This window comes from Kryptolebias marmoratus, linkage group LG24, assembly GCF_001649575.2.
Source record: "Kryptolebias marmoratus isolate JLee-2015 linkage group LG24, ASM164957v2, whole genome shotgun sequence".
NCBI classification, from domain to species: Eukaryota; Metazoa; Chordata; class Actinopteri; order Cyprinodontiformes; family Rivulidae; genus Kryptolebias; species Kryptolebias marmoratus.
In genome coordinates, this window is record NC_051453.1 from 14576738 (window position 1) to 14597306 (window position 20569).

At 39.3% G+C, this 20569-nt stretch overlaps 1 protein-coding gene across 11 annotated transcripts in view; it reads left to right on the forward strand.

Annotated features, from left to right (window-relative positions):
* The window catches only part of celf5a (cugbp, Elav-like family member 5a), a 190106-nt gene that overhangs the window by 142587 nt on the left and 26950 nt on the right, over nt 1–20569 (forward strand). For 8 of the 11 annotated variants that reach the window (XM_017407253.3, XM_017407252.3, XM_017407258.3 and 5 more), the window contains exons 4-6: nt 7555–7683; nt 10180–10259; nt 18286–18432. In XM_017407253.3, the coding sequence (XP_017262742.1) occupies nt 7555–7683; nt 10180–10259; nt 18286–18432 (356 nt within the window). The remainder of the gene's footprint in view (nt 1–7554; nt 7684–10179; nt 10260–18285; nt 18433–20569) is intronic. The other 3 variants (XM_017407255.3, XM_017407260.3, XM_017407263.3) reach the window with 1 other exon arrangement.

Genomic DNA, 20569 nt, shown 5'->3' on the forward strand with positions numbered 1-20569 from the left:
GGAGGTTGTGTTGTGCTGCATGTGCATTTTTTTTTTTATGTCTACGTACAAATACGTGTGTATGTAAGTAAGTGCCTAGAGACCTGGGGGTAAGTCTTTTAGGTGTCATATATGATATAAATCATTGTGTCTGAAGAGGTAGTGAACTCGTGAACATTGGTCTCCAGGATCCCCTCTGAGATGGAATCGACTCAGTGTGTGTGTGCAAGGAGGGCATATGTATGTGTTTGGAGCTCTTTATTTTTCCTGTGAGCCAGATGTTCATTAATACGTTACAGTTTGATCTTAAGCTCTTTGGCCTGATTAACATGCCATGAGGCTTGTGATGCAACAGTTACCATCCAGAGCCTCCCACTCTTTGCTGTGATGTTTGTTTGCACGTTGTTGTTTTTTTCCTCTTGCTAAATGGCACCAAAAACCATTCTTAATGTATAAGTAGTTGCTAATATTTGCAAATAGAAATGGGTAGGTACGAGATCATTTTGGTTTACAGTTTTTTTTAATTTAACACATAGAGAGTGAAGAAACACAAGTAAATGTTGGCAATCACTGTTAAAAAACAATATCAGATATTTAATGTATTTATGACACCTTTTTTTAACCCATTTTTATCCATATTGATAATTTTAAAAATTAAGGTTGAAATTTGAATCTAATAATAATAATTATTATGAATAAATTGAAAATCTGTGCCAGATAAAACATGAGTAAGCCAGTGGGCAATTCTGAAAGATGTGATATTGGTGAAAAGGTGAGACGTAAACAAAAATATGCAAAAAATAAGAGTTAAAGTTCTAAAGTATACAAGCAGCTATATTACTTCTTTTTGCTGTTGTCCTCAATTAAAAATACATTTAAGCCTTACAAGCTAACGTTAGCTTGTTCATTAGTCTGCAAAGTTCTTTTTATTTCATTGATGTCTTTTGCACAAAATGTCAACATTTTTACACACTTTGCATTTTAACAAAGATATGCTGCCATGTTTATCAGTATTTTTGGCTGTCTTCAGCATGTTTCCTGTCTCACATGTGTACACACAAATATAGACCACCAACAAGTATTGATTCAAAAAACACAACTAAATTTAAAAATTAAAAAATCAAAAATGCAAATACAGTCTTGACAAGATCTCTCCAGGCCAACAGTATCACAACATCATCAACATACTCACCATCATGTAGCTATACTCTTATGACTCTTGGATATCTTTGTTACCAGTAGGGATCAAAAATGAGTGTGAAATGATCACCAAAATTGAGTGCTAACGTTATCTTAGTCTGATTTTCTAACTGAAAAATATAGCAGAAGGGATCCTCATTTCCGAGCTTGAGTTTAGTAGCGTGTAACGATTGACTGATTTGTGTATTTATTAGATATCTGTGTAAATGATTTTATGAACTGTGTGCAAGCTGCATTTGTGCGTACTCAAGTGTATGCACCAACAAGTACAAGCACCAACCCAGAAATCATCTAGAGAAATGGTTAGTGAGGGATGCACTCTCTCTGCAGGACTGCTATCAAGTCCTTGCATCCTCTGCTAGATGGCATTTTTACTGGTGACTCATATGGGTTACAGCTGAGCTAGCATGGGGCAGCCTTGACATCAGAATGATGAAACTATGACATGAAATCAAGCCAATGTCACTGTAGGTGCTGTGTGAGCTAAAGAAGCAGATCTGCAGTGTAAGAGGACATGTCAGGATTGAATTATTGGCTGATAGATAAAGTTGTTGATGTTGTGAGCAATGTAGACAAGCATCATCATAAAATACAATATATGTTTAACGTCTGTGTATAATAAGTCAGGTTTCCATGCATTATTCGTTCATATAGGTTTTAATAGAAGCGTGGAAATTGCACATCAGGGAGCACTAGATTTGATGACTTTTCAGTAAAGACTACAGTGTTGTTTCTTTGTCCCTGGCTGTTTCTAAGCAACATCTCTGAAGTTGTGAAGGAAACGGCACTAATAAGCTACCTCATTAGGGCGTGTGCATGGTAGGCCTTTACGGTTTGGGCTGTCAACTCTGTGGGTTAGGATGCAAACTTCAAAAGACATCCGCAGATACAATGCATGCACACAGGAGCATTAATTTAGTTCAGAAATTGGTAAACACACTATTCTATCCGCCCACTTTGTGTGCTGGTGGAACCTAGAATCCAGGTTCGTCCAGAAGTGGCTCCAGCGTCATGACAAAATATGCGGCCGTCCTCTCTCTGGTGATAATGCAGCACATAAAAGCCTCATTATTCAGAAGTTAATTTGGCTGGGGTTGTTTTCCCACCCCAAGGCCACGCCAAACCTCAAAGTCCCTTCATTGCTGGTCTCTGCCACTCCGGTTGCTGACGAAAAAGGATGTCCTTAGTGCACCTATGCACAACAGGACACGCAGATACTCCTGTGAGCCATTCATGTGCACATGCACATTGATACACTCCATCTCATTAATGCAAACACAACTCTAGTTAGATCACTATATGTAATAAATTGGATTAAATTCCACTGGCTAAGCACTGTGATCTCGTAGGGTTAATTAATTTTAGTCCATTCTGTCCATGTTTTTTATGCTTGAACACATGCTGACACTGTTATTGTGTGGCATCCTGCTCATTGGAGAAGTATAATGGGCTCCTGAAGGAGGGAGAGGAAGTTGCAATGTTTCCCAATATAAACTGATTTTGGTGCTTTCTTTCTTTCTTGATACAAGGAAGTATGCTCCAGTAGCTAGAACTAATACAGTGGATCTGCCCCTCCTTCACATGCTTCTTCACAGTTCTTATCTTTCTCCCCAAATGAAAAAGAAAAAAACTGGATGGCTTCTCGGGGCCCCTGTTTCTGCCTGGATGCTATCTCATTTGGTTTTAATATATTTATCCATTCATTATTGTTCCCTTTTATTGGCCAGCTAATATTGTTCATAATTTGTCCTTATCTGAAAGCCTGACAGTCAAATTTACACTCCACCTTAGCAGACAGATGAAAAAATGACCCCTTCTCCAACTCTGCCCCCACCACCTTCATTCATCTCCTCTTCTCTAAACTGCAATGAAACATGACTGACAGCCCGCTGTATAAGTAGTTGTCATAGCAACCTCCCATCCATCTGACAAGTACTTTTTCCTCTATAGCACCCTCTGTCACAATATCCCTCTCTCCCCCTTCCATCCTTGCTCCCTTTCTGTTGCAGCGACTGAGAAAGAGACAGGCACTGAAGAGGAATTTGAAAACCAGAGAGCACCCAAAGTAGTTGATATGCTTTCCTTCAAACCTGCGCCACCTCCCGAGCCCCATGCTTTTCCTTCTCAGTGTTCTGCCCCTTCCCTCATCTTCCCCACCAATGGCAATGATTCACCCGCTCCAGCGGCGTAGCTCTTTCATACATCCTGGCTTATCAAGGACTGCAGGACTGTGTGCCCAGCAACTTACTGTATGGGCACATCGCTCTCACTCTCCCCACACATTCAGTCTCTCCTCCATCTCTCCTCCCCTCACTCTTGCTCATTCTTTCGCTCTGCCTACCCTGATTTTTCCGTCTCTCTCTGTTCTCTTGTTCCAAAAAAACTACTTCTCTGCCCCCACTGCTATTCAGCTGACTGTCAAAATCCTCGGCAGCCTCCAGTATAATCATGGAATGTAGTGTAATAAGTCTCCAGGATACTGGACTGTGCTGTAGTCCAGCGCATATGTGTGCTATATCAGCTCAAAATCCTTCACGCTTTCAGTGGAAAAAAACATGTTTTTGGCTGGAGCTGTGCAGAGATCCTGAGCTCATGAGCATGAGAAGAATTCCAGTGGTATTGTTTGTCACGCATGTGCTGCAACAGTCAGCTTTAAGATATAAAATGTTGCTGATATTAAAAATTATATTAACTGGAAGGGCTTTAAATAGATAGACATTCTCAATATGTGAAACAAGGCAGCTTACTTTGCCTGTTTTTTTCTCTGGAGTTTAACTTCCAATGTTTTTATTTCCAACAAGCATCTGTGTAGGAAATTAAACATAACGGGTAGTGGAGTTTTGGGGATTTCAGTGTGTCCCAGTGATGTTGTGTACAGTGTTCTACCACAGTGAGCTGTAAATGCATTTTAATGTCAGCATGCTGTACAGTTTCTGCAGTTAATGTGCTGGTTGTTATTGGACCCCTGAATTGTTTAAGTGATAATAATTCATCTTAAATACTGCAGAGCCGAGTCGCTCTAGCATTCATGCTGACTAGGCAGTGTTATGATATGAGCAGATACAAAATCACCCCATGACGTATTATTGTCCTATTTATCCCTGCAACAGAAGTCATTTACTCAGGGTGAACACCTGTTTCTGAAGCCATACCAAGCAGCATTTGTTGCAATTGATGTTTTCACCTTTCCTGACATCAGAAACATCAGAACATTATTTCAAGATGAAGCAAGTCATGGGGAAAGAGGTTTGACTTATCGGGACATAAAATATATTACCTAGTCTTTACCAAGCACTAAAATTATTCAAATTTTAGAGCTTAAAAAAAAAAAGCTCTACAATTTCAGCAAACCAGAGATTCCACCTTGTCATTTTTTTAAAAATTAAAAAGATTAAGAAAGCATGATAGATATTCTGTAAATACAAAAGTCACATGACCTTGGCCCAGCAAGTCTACAGTTTCTGAACGACAGTTTCTGTCAGATTTGCATTCACAGAAACATGTCAAAAAACATTATTTTATGCTCTTTTTCCCTTTACTTTAAAACAAATATTGTGCAAAAGATATTCCTCATTGCACTGCAGAGAAAAAGCAAATATCTGAAGAGGGATTATTCCTAATGTGTTGCAGGTTGTAATCTGGCAGTGACTAAACTAGGGATTAGCAGAAAATACAGCTGCAGCTAGTTGCCATTTAGCAATTAACAGCAATGTAAAAGAAATCAGATATAAGCTGTGGGTGCTGTTGTGTAGCTGTGATTGGTGAATGGCAATAATAACAGTCAGCTGTGCTCTCATGGGTTTTGAAGATGTTTGAGAAAAAGTCAATACAATGTAGTTACAAGATAGTTAACACAAGGGCATGCACTGGTGTGTATATATGTGTGTGGTCATGGTGAGAGGGTTGTTATCTCTAATCCTTTGTATCAAGGTGTCTGAGGTTTTGCTTGTAATGTTGTTTTTTTCCCACTCCTTTTGTCAATCATTTAGTCATTTTTGATTTCCTTGTCACATATGGGTTTAGGCTGTTTTGGCCCTCTCCCTGTGTCTGTTTGCACATTGCTCGTGCTGCAGTGCTGTAGATAAATGAGTTAATGTTTCTATTGGCGATGAACAAAAGACCTGAATTCCCAAAGGAGCATTTTAGTTGAGAGCAGCCCGAGCGCAATCCTAGACGGTGGAACAGATCTCCCAGATTATCTGTTTTCATGCGCCGTTCGCTTGTTTTCAAAGCCGATTTACGTGGCGCAGCAGCATGCGAGCCACCTTTCTCTCCGCCACAGATATCCGACTAAACAATGCAAAACTAAAATCTGCATCATGTCACTTCTTTCGTATGTTGCAGGCACTTCCCTGCGTGTGCCTCAGATTGGTATCTCTCAGAAATAGCATGAAAGCGGGCTGAACATGATTCCACTGTTTGAGGTCTTTTGTGAAGCAGGATTACACATGTTAGTGATATACAGTGACAATGGTCATTTTAAACCTGGAGTCCTATAAATATTATTCCACTTGGCTGAGGGGTGACTCGCCAGTTAGCTATCTTTAAGCTGGAGAATGGACACAGTGTTATATTTTAAGACGTGTCACATGGAAGCTGTTAACATTTTGATTTTCAGAGTGCACCTCATATGAAATTGATAAAGGTCAAGCAATAACTCAGGACTCATCACACCCACTCGAAAAGGGGTATTACGGCTGAAGAAGAGAAAATAAAATAAAAATAAAAAACCCCTCAAAAGGCAGTTGTGGTTACATGTGCTTCTCTGTTTGTACACTGGATATGTGATGTGGTCTGGTGTTATTCCTGGAAGATTTTTGTAGCTCAGCTCTGCCCCCACCCCCACAATCCTTGACTCATCTCCCTGATCCAACCTCAGAATTTATATTCCCCCTCCAGCAAAAGGAAGGACCATCTTGGCCTTTCATTTTCCAGTTCAGGGCAGTTTTTCCCTTTTTTTTCCCTTTCTTTTTTTTTCTTTCTTTCTTTTTTTTTTTTTTTCTTTGCAGATAAATGCTCTCCAATCCACCCTGACAGATGTCACATTGCATCACTTCCATTTTGATACATAGCCTCTGATCCTGCCACTTACAATAAGAAGGCAGCACCAGGGACGCTCCTCCCTAGACAATGCTCTGACACGGGTGATTATTTTAAAGGTGTATCACTGATGGTGCTGAGTGGTGAAACCCTGGATGCCATGCCCACGTACACTCTCTGCAGGAATCGTGTTTTGGTCAAGGAACAACAACAACACAACACACTGTGAACATGCAGGTGATCCTGACACGTGGGCAGCGATTTATGCTTTCCCTCTCCACTTGCTGTGGCTGTTAGTTCTGTCCCTCATTCGGTCTCCCCACTGTGACTACATGGGTCAGAGTTGGAGAAACAATCTGTATAAAGAGAAGGTTTTAGTGCTTCTGCTGCCTGCAGAAACACAGCACTGTAGCATTAATCATATGGTGCCAGAGTACATCAGTAAACACAGTGTGTCAGGTCAAGGTAAAGATCAGATCCCACAGCATTTAACAGGACTCAATAGCATACAGGCAATCTATTGAAAAGTCAGCGTTATTCATGGCATGTCTCCCAGGCCTCGGGTGCACGCTGAAGAGACACGCCATTGTTCACCGAAGAGCGCACTGAAATATTTCTCTGGCTACACACAAAAAAACACTGGATCAGCAGCAATTAGTAGAGTAAGAAAGAGATAAAGAGAGGAAAAGAGGGAGGGCAGCAGTTGAAAAAGAATGGGGGGCAAAAATGTAGGATCAGCGAGAGGAAAAAAAAGAAGTGGAAGGCATGAAAAAAAGAGGGAAGAGATAGATGAATAAGAGAAAGATGGAAGAGAAGCAACGAGTAAAAAAAGAAGGAGAGAACTTGAGTTTTCAGCTGGTGAGGTTTGGTGTGTAGGAGGTTGGAGCCGCCTGGAGCCCCTCTTGCTTTTAAACGACCAAAGACTCGCTCATTGTCTTGGGTCTGTGTGTATGTGCTTGTGAGAAATGTCTTCATTATTCCTCTATTTTTTTTTCCTCCTTTCTTTTCTTTCTTCTTTCCACACTCTGACCCCACACTTACTCCTTGCAGCTACAGCACATGTGCTCATATGGGACTGAACTCACTTATACCAGAGATTGATCAGGGCTGGGGGAAAAGAAAAACTAAAACAATGTGACTCGAGGCCGACCTTCAGTAAATAAACTAGATGGTTACCTGCAATACTTAATATACTTGTTTCATGGAGAAATAGATTTATTTTTAACTGTTGCCACTGTAATGAAAATGTTGCACGCTATCAGCCCGCTCTCTAATTGCTTTCATAATTGAGGTCAGCTATAATGTAACCTTTTGTCTCTCTCTTTTTTGTTTCAGAAGACAGGAAGTTGTTTGTTGGGATGCTGAACAAACAACAGACTGAGGAGGATGTTTACCGTCTCTTTGAACCCTATGGAGTAATCGAGGAGTGCACGGTCCTAAGAGGTCCTGACGGCAACAGCAAAGGTAGAAACCATGATACAGCTGTCAGCATTATTTAGGTCACTGACAGACAATCAACTCTGTGTGTGCGTTTTAGTGTGTGTGTGTGTGTGTGTGCCTACATCAGCAACGCTATGCAAATTACGCATGACATATGCAGCAAATATAGGTCAAGTAACATGTTCACTTAATTACAAATATTTGAACATTTTTGAAATTAATTGTTGTCACTTTAGGTTACATTTAACACAGCAGAACCAGTTTGTTTTTTGTTTTGCCTCTCCTTTGGATTTTAATTATAGTGTTTTGTACTTTTTAGTAACACTAAATTCTTAAAATTTTATTAGATGCATTGGATGCTTATAGGGCATGTATAGCATGTTTTGAGGTAGATAATTGGCGCTAGAGGCCAAACCAAAAATGAGGTCTCTGCATTTACATGCGGCCTCTTGCAAATTGTTGCAGCTGTTTTTTTTTTTAAAAAGTAGCTTAAATCTTCTGAAACGATTACCTAGGCTTTTGCAGCACTCAAATCCCTGTGACATGCAACAAATGGCGAATGCACTAGTGGTTTTACGTGTCTTTTCTCTGGTCAGTGCTTATAGAAATTGTTGTGAAATGACATTTCGGAAGGATTGAAGCCAAAGTGCTCCAATTCAGCAGTGGTTTGGTGCCGAAGAGAAACATTATTGTCAAAAAACAATTCAAGTGTCCCCACTGTGAGGATGGAAAGAGCCAATCAGGTTCCCTTTGTTGTTCTGTAATATTTGTACTTATCTGAGTCAGCTTTCTCACCAGAAATTATAACCCTCTGAACATTACAGTAATTTTCTCTTTTGGTACTATTTTCATTGATGTTTTGTTTTTTTTTATTTTACTTCCAGCTAAACTAATTCAAGTATTTTTGTACAAAGTGTGTTTAAATCTAATTTGGACAATTTTTGCTCACTTAATGCCTGCAAAATTCCAGTTTTCTATAAAAAATGTTTTTTTTGTTTGTTTTGTACCTCTTACATTCATTTTGCAGAAATCTGATATAAAACGACCTAAATAGAAGAAATTTGACAATAGCTTGATTGTGAGGCCTATTTTGTTGATTGTAACAGTTTTCAAGGATACCCCTTGAGTTCCTCTTTTCCCAATTATAGGCAGCTCAAGTATTTATCCTACAAGGACTGAAGGTATTAACTGTCCACAGTTTCACTGTTTATGGTTTTAGTGTCAGCTCAGCTGTGACAACTGTATAATGTAATTAGCGAGTACATTTCTGGAGGCAATATTGGGTCCGATACCTTCTCTTGGAACTCTTTCAGCACACAAAGTGAAGATGTAGGGGGTTTGAAACAGCAAAATCCTAGTGAAAATTGACCGCTGCAGCTTTTGAGCTACAGTTGCCCCAGCAAGGCGAAGGCAATGCATGACTTTCAGAATATATTAAGATGTGAAAGCCTAATTACAGAGGTACATGGTACTATTGTAGAAAAGACCTTGTACAGGTCATCAGGAGCTCCAGCTCCGTCCCACTCGTATCTCAACAGGGGGCAGTGGTTTGGCAGCTGAATGGACATCTTGATCGGGTGCTGTCCACCGGGGCGAGCCCATTAACACGGGAAGAATGGCAGGGTGACTGGGTCAAGCGGGACAGGAGATAAGAAGAATAAAGCATGAAAGATTAAATAAAAGGAAAGGAACTTTATATGAAATAAAATTAGGTGAAATAAGGTATAATTATAGGAGGACATGGTGGATCTGTGACTGCTGTTTCACTTCAACAGATATATATTCACTGCTTCTGTCTGTAAAAATGTAAGAGTTATTTTTGGTATTTTTGGGTTCTTAGTCCCTCTTTACACCAGAGACATGCATGAGGAGCCGAGAGGAAGCTGTAATATATGCACATACGTCACTGAAATTGATTTTTTAGTGGTCCCTGGCCTCTCAAAAACCCAAATAATGATCCATTTCTGATTTAGAATTAGACCTTTATGTATGTTTTGATGGAACATGGAGACACATTAATGGAATATTATGTTAGACAGTTCTTTTAGTACCCACAAAAGCTACTGTACTTGCTTTCACTTTAAGGTCCTCTTAATAGTCTTTAAGACATTACAGCAAAGAGCACTGGTTCTGTGGTTTCTGGCCTTTAGAAGGTCTTCTTCACCTCTACAAATATTGATCAAAACATCCAGTTAGAAGAATGATAGATTGTTCCTAAATGGTTTTCTATTTGAGTCGAGTCTGGTAGTTAATATGGACAGACAGGCATGTGGTGCTAAATAGCAAGCTTTTCTGCTTCATCAGTGCAATCTTTAGCCTGCAGCTTCTGCCTGCTTGTCCGCCTGCCTAATGCCTGGAGTGGGGCAGCTTGCTGCGCAATAAGAACCTCTGACTGAACAGTGATTTCTGCACTGTCAAATATAATTCATTGCAATTAATATTACTTGAAATATTCTCTTAGCGCATATACTGCGCGCATCTGCTTGTGTGCTTGTGTTATGCATCTGTTCTCTCTTCCAGGTTGCGCCTTCGTTAAGTTCTCCACACACACTGAAGCTCAGTCTGCAATTGGTGCCCTGCACGGCAGCCAGACCATGCCGGTGAGTACAGCTCTCCACGAAGCACAGACACACAGATGCCACGCAGTGTTCACCTCAAGCCCACCGAGCCTGCTGCTCACAATAATTAGGTGTAGACTCAGGCTGCAGACTCGCCTCCACCTTCAAGGTTTTAACTGACTCAGAGAAAAATGCAGCCGTCCTCATAAATAATCCAGTTTTGAAAACAAGTGTGATCAGAAATGCTGCTTTGTTTCTTTACATGACAAGGTGCTTAAAATAAAAAATAAAAAAATAAATGAAACTTTAATCTAATTTCCTGATAAAACTGTTTAGGGTGATAATTGAATTTCGGATGAGTCATCAATCAGCAGTTCTGCTCTCATAATCGGTGAATATAAATCCAGTGTGAGATTGCATTTGCTCGTTATGTAAGCGCTTGGTGTCCTCTGAATTCTCTCTGCATTTGATTTTCCGTGAGCACAAAAAGCTATAGTTCTCATTTGTGTGTGGCTCACGTTTAGGCGTACTCCCTGTATACCTGATGGTGTCAAAATAAATGCTACTTACACTGCACTCCAGACCTGAATGGAGTTGCTCTCTGTGACATTTAGAAAGAGGACAGAAAGTCACGTCTTGTGTTCTACAGTATCCTGAAGTACAGCACTCTTTCTTTTTATCCTGGATTTTGTTTCGGTACCTCTCATCTCAGAGAAGTAAAGACCCTGAACTTATTCGCCCTCATGTCACAGGTGTTGTGTTTCACTGCATGATTTCATTATTAATGGTTGCCAATGTGGAGCTCAAGAGAGGGGAGCAGAGAGAACCACTAGAAGCCAGCTGTGCCATCTTGGTGCGACTTTTGACTCAATCTAAGTGCAAATGACTGCAGGTCATGAGGAAAGCCTCTAAATGTCCATTCTTCGCAGATATCCTCCTTCTGTGTTGAGCTTTCCCCCTATCTCTGCTAGCTCTCTGCCCTCGCTCGTCTCTCTTTGGCAGCCTCTCGGGATATTAGGGAATAGACTTGTTTACTCCACCTTTCACCACATTGGCTGCTGAATTATTCATCTAACTATAAGCAGGGTGCTGAAGGGAGGGGAGGAGGAGTTGAGAGAGAGAGGGAGAGAGAAGCAGAAGGAGAATGAGTGAATGGACAGGATTTATACCTCCTGCTCTGCTAAATTGATTATAGAAATCTGATCAGCATCTCATATCCTGTGGATGCAGGAGGAGAGGGCACAGTGTGCCTGCCTCGCTGAGATTAACGGACCAACGGTGGTCTATTAGGCCTCAGCAGGACAGTGCTATTCAGAGCAAAAAAGTCCATTGGTGCAGCAGAGATCCTGAGAAAAACCAGGGACTATACATCCTGTGTGTTTAGTGTAGCTCCATGGGTGGCTGCTGAGTCACAGCTGCAACAATAAAAGGTTCTCATGTACAACCAAACAATTAAACGACCGAATAAGTAAGTTTTCATGAGCACACAATTGTAGCTGAGTTTAGTTAGTTAAGGAATAAAGGTCATTGATACCTAAAACATCTTTCTTAAGAGCTCCTTTTGTCAGTCACAATATTAAATGTTTCCTGCCTGTTTCCATTCCTGCCTCTCCAGGCTTAATAAAAATGATATAAGAAAAAACCTGAGCCAGCAGATGCATGGGTGTGAAAGTGCATTCTGCATTTGGTGCCACACCAAGGCCATGGCTGATGGCCAGAGTCAAACACTAAATAAAACTACAGCCGACCCCCAGCACTGGCCAAGGTGTGAAAAGTGCATCGCATGCTAACACTGCAACCAAACATGGCAGTTTTATAGATCCACTGCCAATCTCGAAAGACGTGAACTTCGAAGAGTGTATAAGCATGCACACAAACACATGAATCAGTGCATCTGAATACATAAATATGTACAAAAAGCGAGTGAAGTATTCGTCTGCACGCATTCTCAGTCTATATTTCTCTGCTCACAGTCACAGGCTTGTATTCAGACCAGGGTCAAAGACTCCCTGACAGATCTTACTTTCTAGCTCTGAGGACTTGAGGAGAATACATTTGTATTCATTTGGAGAGAAGTAGCTGCTTTGTCTTATTTCAGTGTATGCCTGTATTGGAAGGAATGGAGCAAATCTGCAATGCATGTGTGTACATATAAGGAGTGTGTTTGTGAATGAAAATCAGTGCATATGTTCAGTACAAATACTTGAGTGAATACATATATATAAGTGAAAGTTCAAAACTGTATATTCACATGTATTCATCTTAATAGCTTTATGATAAATATAAACAATAACCAAATCATAGAGCCTTTGTTAAATCTACACTACGGTGTGTTTGTTTTCAGGAGTCAGTGTCTTACCTGCATTAGACAGCTCTTTGAATTCAGACTGAACATTCAGGCTCACAGCTCATCAGTTTTACATTCACACTACCTTTACTTCTGCATTAGATGGTTATTTCCCTTGAATTTCATGTCTATTTGCACTGTACACTGTTCAACAATCTGCAGAATGTTATTAATACTTTCCTTAGAGCACAGATATTGCTAAATGGAACATGTTAAGTGATTTCTATGCTATCCTAATTTTCCATCTGTTTTCCAGTGCAGGTAAGATTCGCTGTTTCACATGAAATGTTTGTGTTAATGAGCAGCAGACCAGCGCTGTTTCATTGTACATAATCACACACTTCTATGTAAATAACTGTGTAATGAGAACCTGACCGCGATAAAAAGGTTTATAAACAAACAATCACATAAATGGCTAATTTGCTTTGGTTTAGGACCCACTCTAACAAGCCATTGGCTCCACTATTCACTCAGAACTAATCTGTCTTTCAGAGCTCTCTACTGCAGGTGAGATGCTGACTGTCCATAACTCCTCCACAGAACCCAACTTCGAAAACTTGAACCTATGTTTTAACCATATTTCAAACACAAATGTGTTTAAACTCTATCCAAACCACCCCCTGGTCATCTTTAATAGTACCCTCCGTTCAGGGTACAAGTGGCTCAATTAAACTTTTAAACACTGGCGCTGTAGAGCAAATTGCTGGGATTCTGCTGGACCGTGTAAGAAGCAGATCCCAGGACAGAATTACATAGAGACAGTATGGGAAGTGGTGGGTGTGTGTGTGTGTGTGTGTGTGAGGAAGGGGGGGGTCAGGTCTATAGAGCCGGCGCAGATTTTTTTTTTCTTTCCACTCCACATCAGCTGAGTTTAAGGCCGTTTCAGCTGACACAGACACTGAGATAGAAACACTGGCAGGATGATGGAAGGATAAGCTCACAACAAAAGAAAGCAAATAAGGTAAGGCTTGTTTAGAAGAGAGGACTGGGTGGCTGGGAGAGAAGAGGACGAAAAGGAGGGTTAAAAACCAAAAACCAAGTGAATCTTCTGTATCACTTGAGACAGAAAACACGCCTATGTGTCACGAGTACCGGGATTTGGTGCTGTGTGAGACAGGTTGTTTTAATGTCAAGTCCAGTGTTTAAATCCCTTAAAAGCTGAAACTATAAAAAACACAGATGAACTGTATATAAATACTGGTCTGAGTTGGGAAACAGTCACACTGTGAGTTTGGAGATGCAAGGTGTCAATATCAATGTTTCACAAGGATCACAATTCTCTGTGTTGCCAGTGATTAAAAATACATTAATTTAATATATTGTTTAGGGTCTTTCAGGTCTGTTTGTCTCTGTAATATTTTTGCCTTTGCAATTTACATTGCACTTTTTGGGTTGTTAGAATATAATCTGCCGTTATTTAAATAGGCCGTGCAAACAGAATGTGTATTTACGCTTCTGTGACTTAGTTCAACCACTACAGGGTAATACTGTCATATGGGTAGCACATTTATACAAGTGCTTTTTGCCTCACTTTAACTAGTTTGTCAAGCCGTTCAAAATTAGTCTCTATTTCTCTAAACTGAGGTCATTCAAAGAGCTGTCTACAACAGGTAAGATATGAACTGTTCAGAACCTTTTCTCAGAAAATCATTAAAAAAATCCCAATTACTGCATCACTTTATTGTGCTAAATATATATATTTCATTAAAAATGATGACTTTTTGAGAAATCTTTGTTTTTCTTTGATTTTAGTCCCCATTCTTCCATTGACGCTTTGTTGTTAAATATAGTCATGTAATTACGCTGAAGCTAATCCACAAAGGCCACATTTCTTGGCTGTAACTTCTTAGGGGAGGTTGATGTGCGTTCACACAGTTTAATGCTTCTGATTATTCTCCAGTGGTCACCACTGTTGCCCTTTGTGTATTTTTAGCATTCATCATAAACACTGTCTTATAAATGTGACTTTATTTTTTATTTTTTTACATAATGGGCTGTGATAATTTGATTAAAGAAGAGTTGTTTGACCACTGTAAGAAATTAAAGTCAGCTTTTCAAGAGAACCTCATAGATGTGCCGCACACGGCGCTGGAAATGTAGGGGTTTGATTTGCTGTTTCAGGTACGAAGCAGCTGATTCAACTAAGAATTAAGTGTTGAACCAAAAGACGTTTGAAGATGAGGTAAGACTGATCGGTCTGAAAGTTGAAACTGAACCGGAAATGAACCTTTAAACAGGTTAATGGTCTTCAGCACACTTGTAAATCCACCAAGGAATAACTTCAAATGAGTCTTAATATCATCTTGAAAGATTTTAAAGTATGTGCAATAAACAAAATTTGTTTGAAAGTGTGGTTTATTATTTCAGCAGGCTAATATGGGGAGAAAAAAGTGAATTCATAGGAACTTCTTCAGCCATTCTTTTTATTTTTCCTTATTTGTTTGGTTGTTATGAAAAAAATATATAGATATTGAAATATGCGTTGTAGTTCTAATAAGAAAGTGCAGCTTGGACGCTCACCAAAAAAACACTTATTTTTGGCAGTTAGATGAAGCCATAAAGAGGCAGACGTTCCTTTTTGGTTCAAACTCTCTGTAGTGTCTTTTTATTCTCCCTGTTTAACTCCCCTTCCCTCAGTGGCTCTCAAGGCAGCTGGGAGCCGCCCGGCAGGGGGATTCTGCTCACACTCGGCAGCTTAAAAATTTAATGAGACTTTCACTTCACACTTCATCCTGCTCTCTTTATAGCAATGGAGATTCCGCTCACTGATATCCTGACAGGCTTAAATGGGAAAACCTCGGAGATAAACAAATGGGGCAATGGATGCTCAGCCAACAAGCCATAAGATCCAGGTGTCCTAAAGAGAGCCAGTGGGGGGTGGGGGGCGTATTGTCTCCATGTACTGAGCTCCTCATGAAAAGCTTTGAAGATTAGGACAGAGAATGACACAATGTTCTTATATAACCGGATCCTAAAAGCCCATTTCTCCTTAAATGTGAGCTAGTTGAAATATTTAAAACACGCTTGTACAACTCCTCTTTACGTCTCACTGTAAAACGTGTTTTGCCTCTTTGCTGTTTCAGCCATATTCTTCTATGTCAGTTTGACAAATGATTGGTCAGCTTGAAATAAAAAAGAATGTTTGTTATAAAAAAGTCCTAACTACAAAAGAAATTCAGTTCATATTCCATAACTTGAATTTGAAGAGTAAAAATGTTTGCGTCATCGCTGTTTTTTGTGCTCTGTCGCTTCTGTTTCCTCCTCTACGGAAGCCAAAGGAGAACGTTTGGAAATTCAATTTCATGACATTATCTGGAAATGAGTTATTTTAATATTTCAAGTTGAAAAACTTTGTTTTCTCTCTTATATTTAACTCATTATCCCGAGATAACAAAGCTTTTTTTTTTCAAGATGAGTTAATTTATTTAGTTATTTGGACCAGTTATTTTAAACTCACAGTTAAATAAGACCAGTATTTTTTTTTTCTGAAATCAGGGTAGTCATGCTAGCAACAGTGTTAGGCTGAAAGTGTCACATCAAAGAACATCTATTAGTGATTGGTGCATTACTGTTATAGATCATCTTCTATAAGAGCGACACTGAATGATGAAACTGGGTGTAACTCAACAACCCCTCAGTTTTGCAGTATAATAACATTAAAAAAATGGCAATATCTTGAAAAAAATTAGCTTTGTTTTTGAATACTAGATAAAACTAGCTTGGTTAGTTCAAGAAAACAAAAAGTAAACTTGTGATCTTGAGAAAATCACATAAAAATTTACATTAAGAAATATGGCCGTTCTTGACTTCCATATTATTTCCAACACTTCTACGAGGACATCTTTCACTTTATTGGCAAAAGTTTTTACTTTGTTTTGTAAGGAGTTAAGAGTTTTTTATTTCAATCACACATTAGTCACAAATTAGTTAATTATTATACAAATTTGTACTTTTGTTTTGCACCATGTCAAAGTTACTGTATTCACTCAATATTTTTTGCTGAAATAGACATCTAAGGTCAAAATCTAATTGTTTTAGTTCAGTCGATGAATTTTGTTCACATGAATCAGCATGTTCACCTGAGCTAAAATAGTTATGCAGATTTAACAATTCCCCTAGTTAGTTTATCCCACTATCAGCTTCAATTCAGCTTCACAAATTGACCATTTTCAGTCAGCTGAAACTGATTTGCAAGTTCAACCAACTTCACAAAGGAGATCATGTAATGAGTAAATCCAAATCAGCAACGCAAACACAGAACTTTACAAAACAATGCATTTTAATGTTAGTACAAGATACGTTTTAGGTTTTTTGTTCATTTGCCCTTTTGCTCGTGTTTTGAAATTAAAACAACATGCTAGATTTTAGGGTGCAGTCCTGCAGAGCCGTGTCAGAATACTGTTGATGATTCACAAGGCGGAACGAAACAGACAAACCTTAAAACTACATTTGTGCCAAATTAACATTGAAGTGACTCATTATTGTTTCAGGGGATGTCTTCTAGTGCAAATGGCAAGATTGTATACTAGTCAGTAAATCCTTTAGCTAACTAGTCAATCAGTCATTTAGTCAGAAAAGCAACTAACCAACTGACTGTTCACCTATGGTCTTTCAAGCCTGTGATTCGACCGGGCTAGCCCAGAGGAGAGGGAAAGGAGGGGAGTATTGAGCAAAGTGGGGAGAAAAGGAAGAGAGGAGCATAAAATCTATAAGCTCCAGTCGAAAGGTCCAGTGCCTGTCTTTGAGTAGCTTTTGCTGTCTCCAGATGTCTTTATTAGCAGGAGACTACAGCGAGGCAAGAAAGCACGGACAGTAAAATTAAAAAACTAATGAATTATGTCATAGGAATGCCTGTCATTATGAATACAGTTCAAAACAGCCTATCTGTGGTCCATCACCGCTTCCTCTGTCTTTCACCCGACCCCAAGCATCCTCTTCCACCCTCACCCACCCTCTAATCCCGCAATATCACCAGTCACAGCTGGTATTGACAAACTTGCATCAATTTCATGGAGCTTCTTATCACGTTTGACACACAACCTTTCTAAACTGTCAGAACAGAGTAATATTATAACCTTTTATGTGGATCAATTGGCCGGTTCGGGGCGCAGAGGGCAGGAAATAGGCGGAGCTTACAAAAGGTCAACGGCAGCGCTCAATCATTCGGAGATTCCTAATGAAGGATGAAGATTGCTAATGAATGCATAGCCAGCAGCACAGTAAGGAAGATAAGGCTAAAAATAGAAGACAGAAGGGGGTAAAAAAAAAAAAGCAAGTTCTTTTCAGATTGTTTGACTTCAACTTTGAGAAGTACCTCTGAGGTTGCACAATGTGATACACAACGCTTATGTGTATCACAGACAAAATAGAAATGATTTCAGTGAAAGCAGCAACTAGACTGCTGCTTTCACAGACAGAAAAGAAGAAAAATTGTGAAATTAGAGCAGCTTACAACACATTAACATTACCTGTCACTGCTAATAAACATCTCAGACTAAGATATCAAAAATAATCACCAACAGCATTCCTAATGTGTTTCATGTGACTTTTTAGGGCTTTTGCTGTCAGCTGTCTATAAAAAATGTAGTTAATCCTGACAATCACACAAATATTAAGAGCCTTTTGGGGATGCACTGTAAACAGACTCTGTTTGTCTAATGTTTAAGAATCCCTGTCTTTTTTTTGTCTTCTTCTCTTAAATTTGTTTCCTCTGTCGATCAGGGTGCCTCTTCGAGCTTGGTGGTCAAGTTTGCAGACACAGACAAGGAGCGCACCATCAGACGCATGCAGCAGATGGTGGGGCAGTTTGGCATCTTTAATCCAGCCATCGCTCTTCCCTTCAGCACCTACAGCTCGTACGCACATGCGGTGAGTTGGGAGAGACAGATAGGAGCAGATTTAAGGCTTGTGACGAATCGAAGTACATTATAACGGATTGCTGCATGTTATGTAATGGACACGTTTATTATCTACATTTAAAAGCATCTGTAAAACTCAGTGGTTTTTGACATTTTTCTTCTCACACAATGAAATTATAAGGACGTGAGCTAAAACTGATAATATACGGCAATACATTTTTACCGTGTCCACTTGTGTACCAGTTGCTGCACAGCATGACAAGCCCACAAGGAATTAACATTCAGTCATTTATGCAAGATTAATTTTGGTAATTCTCAAAGCCTGGTGAAAGGTTAGTGTTAAATTTGCAAAATATTAAAACCTGCTAGATATAAAAGGGAAGCAAAAAGGTTAAACTATCAAGAATGGTTAACCCATGCTCCTGCTCCTGTTCCTTCATATTTATCGATTCAGAACTAAGATTTATTCAAGATGGACAAATAATAAAGCTGTAATTGTTGCTGCATTATGTGCTTCCCTCTCATTTCCAATTATCGAGTGTTTCCTGACCTGAAGGAGATAAGAAATCATTTTTCAAGCTTTTAATTTGACAGGCTATCGTCATTTCTGTCACTTTTGATACTTTTGCATCATTTGTTTCATTCAGTCGCAAAACATTTAAGGAAAAAAGAGACTATTCACCCACCTGTGATCTATAAATTTATAATCTATGAGGACAAACTCATAGATACAAAAAACTAATAGGTTATGAGGTGAGTACCATATTAACAAAAACAAAGAAATACAAAATAAAAGTGAAGCAGTTTTCTTTTTTCCCCTGTCAAAGACCCATAGAAAGTTATTCACACTTATATTAATTATGAGCTAGATTATAATGCTCTGTATATTGGTCTAGATCAGTTGTTTCTGCTTCATTTACAAACTGTTCAGAGCAAAACTGCTCATCTTGAACACCTAATTTCAGTCTGGCTGTCTTTTCTCTGGCTCCCTCTCTGTTTCCGGATTGATTTTATGATTTTATTGCTTCCTGTTAAAGTTTTAAATAGTCACTCCTTAATTAATCGATTCTCTTACCATCCAAAGGCTACTAAGAGAACTACAGTCAACCAGACAGTTTCTTTTTTTTTTTTGTGTTCAGATTAAAGCAGAAAGGTGATTGGGCTTGTTCTGTGTCTGCCCCAAATTTATGGACCAGTTTAGTCCCACAAATATGCACCGCCCAGACAGTGAAGAAGTCTGATCCAAACTTACTAAACCGTTTCTCCTTCTATATATGAACCACTCAGACTTCTCTGCTTTATTTATGGCCCTTCGCCATGAAATACGAGTGATAATGTGTGTGTGCGTTTGTGTGTGCATGTTCATTTCTCTGGCTGCTGGTAAAACATCTCATGAACCTTCGGACAGATTTTAATAAAATGCTTCAGACGTAATCATCGGATGTACATCTTCAACAGATGAACTTTTGAAGTCATCGCGATTCAAGATGGCACACAAAGATAGCAATAACTCAATCAGTTTGACAGATATTGAGTTAAAATTTATTGTGGTAGTCGCTTAGTTCTCAACACATAATCTAAGAATAAACAGATCATTTGAGGGTTTTTTTGTTTCTTTTTACTTTTACATGCAAGACAGCAGCATGCATACATTAATGTGATGCTACTTAATTTGTTATATATATCTTTCAAAATAGCAACACTGAAATGCATAAAAAGCAGTAATTTGCTGGCATTTTGCTTATGAATGCAGGTATTTTGTAACCCATGCTCAGTGAAATTCTACATTCATTTATTTATTTTTTTTAATTTTTTTTTTTACTTTTTTTTTCCCCCTTTGGTTGTTTTTTTGTGCATTGAAGATTTTGCCTTTAAGGAAAATTAGTCAAGCTACGATCATCAACATTAGGCCCAGTCTCGGCTCTTCTCCGTTTTACCAGCTTCTCCATTCCATTATAGCAAGGCTTTCAGTACTTTCAGCATGTAGCCACATGCGCATTTATTTAGCTTTCACCCTCCAACCCCTGCATCAGCCCACCCACCCCCTCAGGGCATGGCACCATACGCATACAGCAGACCCTCAGCACTTTGATGAGTTCAGACAGCCTATGCAGCCCTCTCTACCCTCTATCACACCGCTCCCTCCC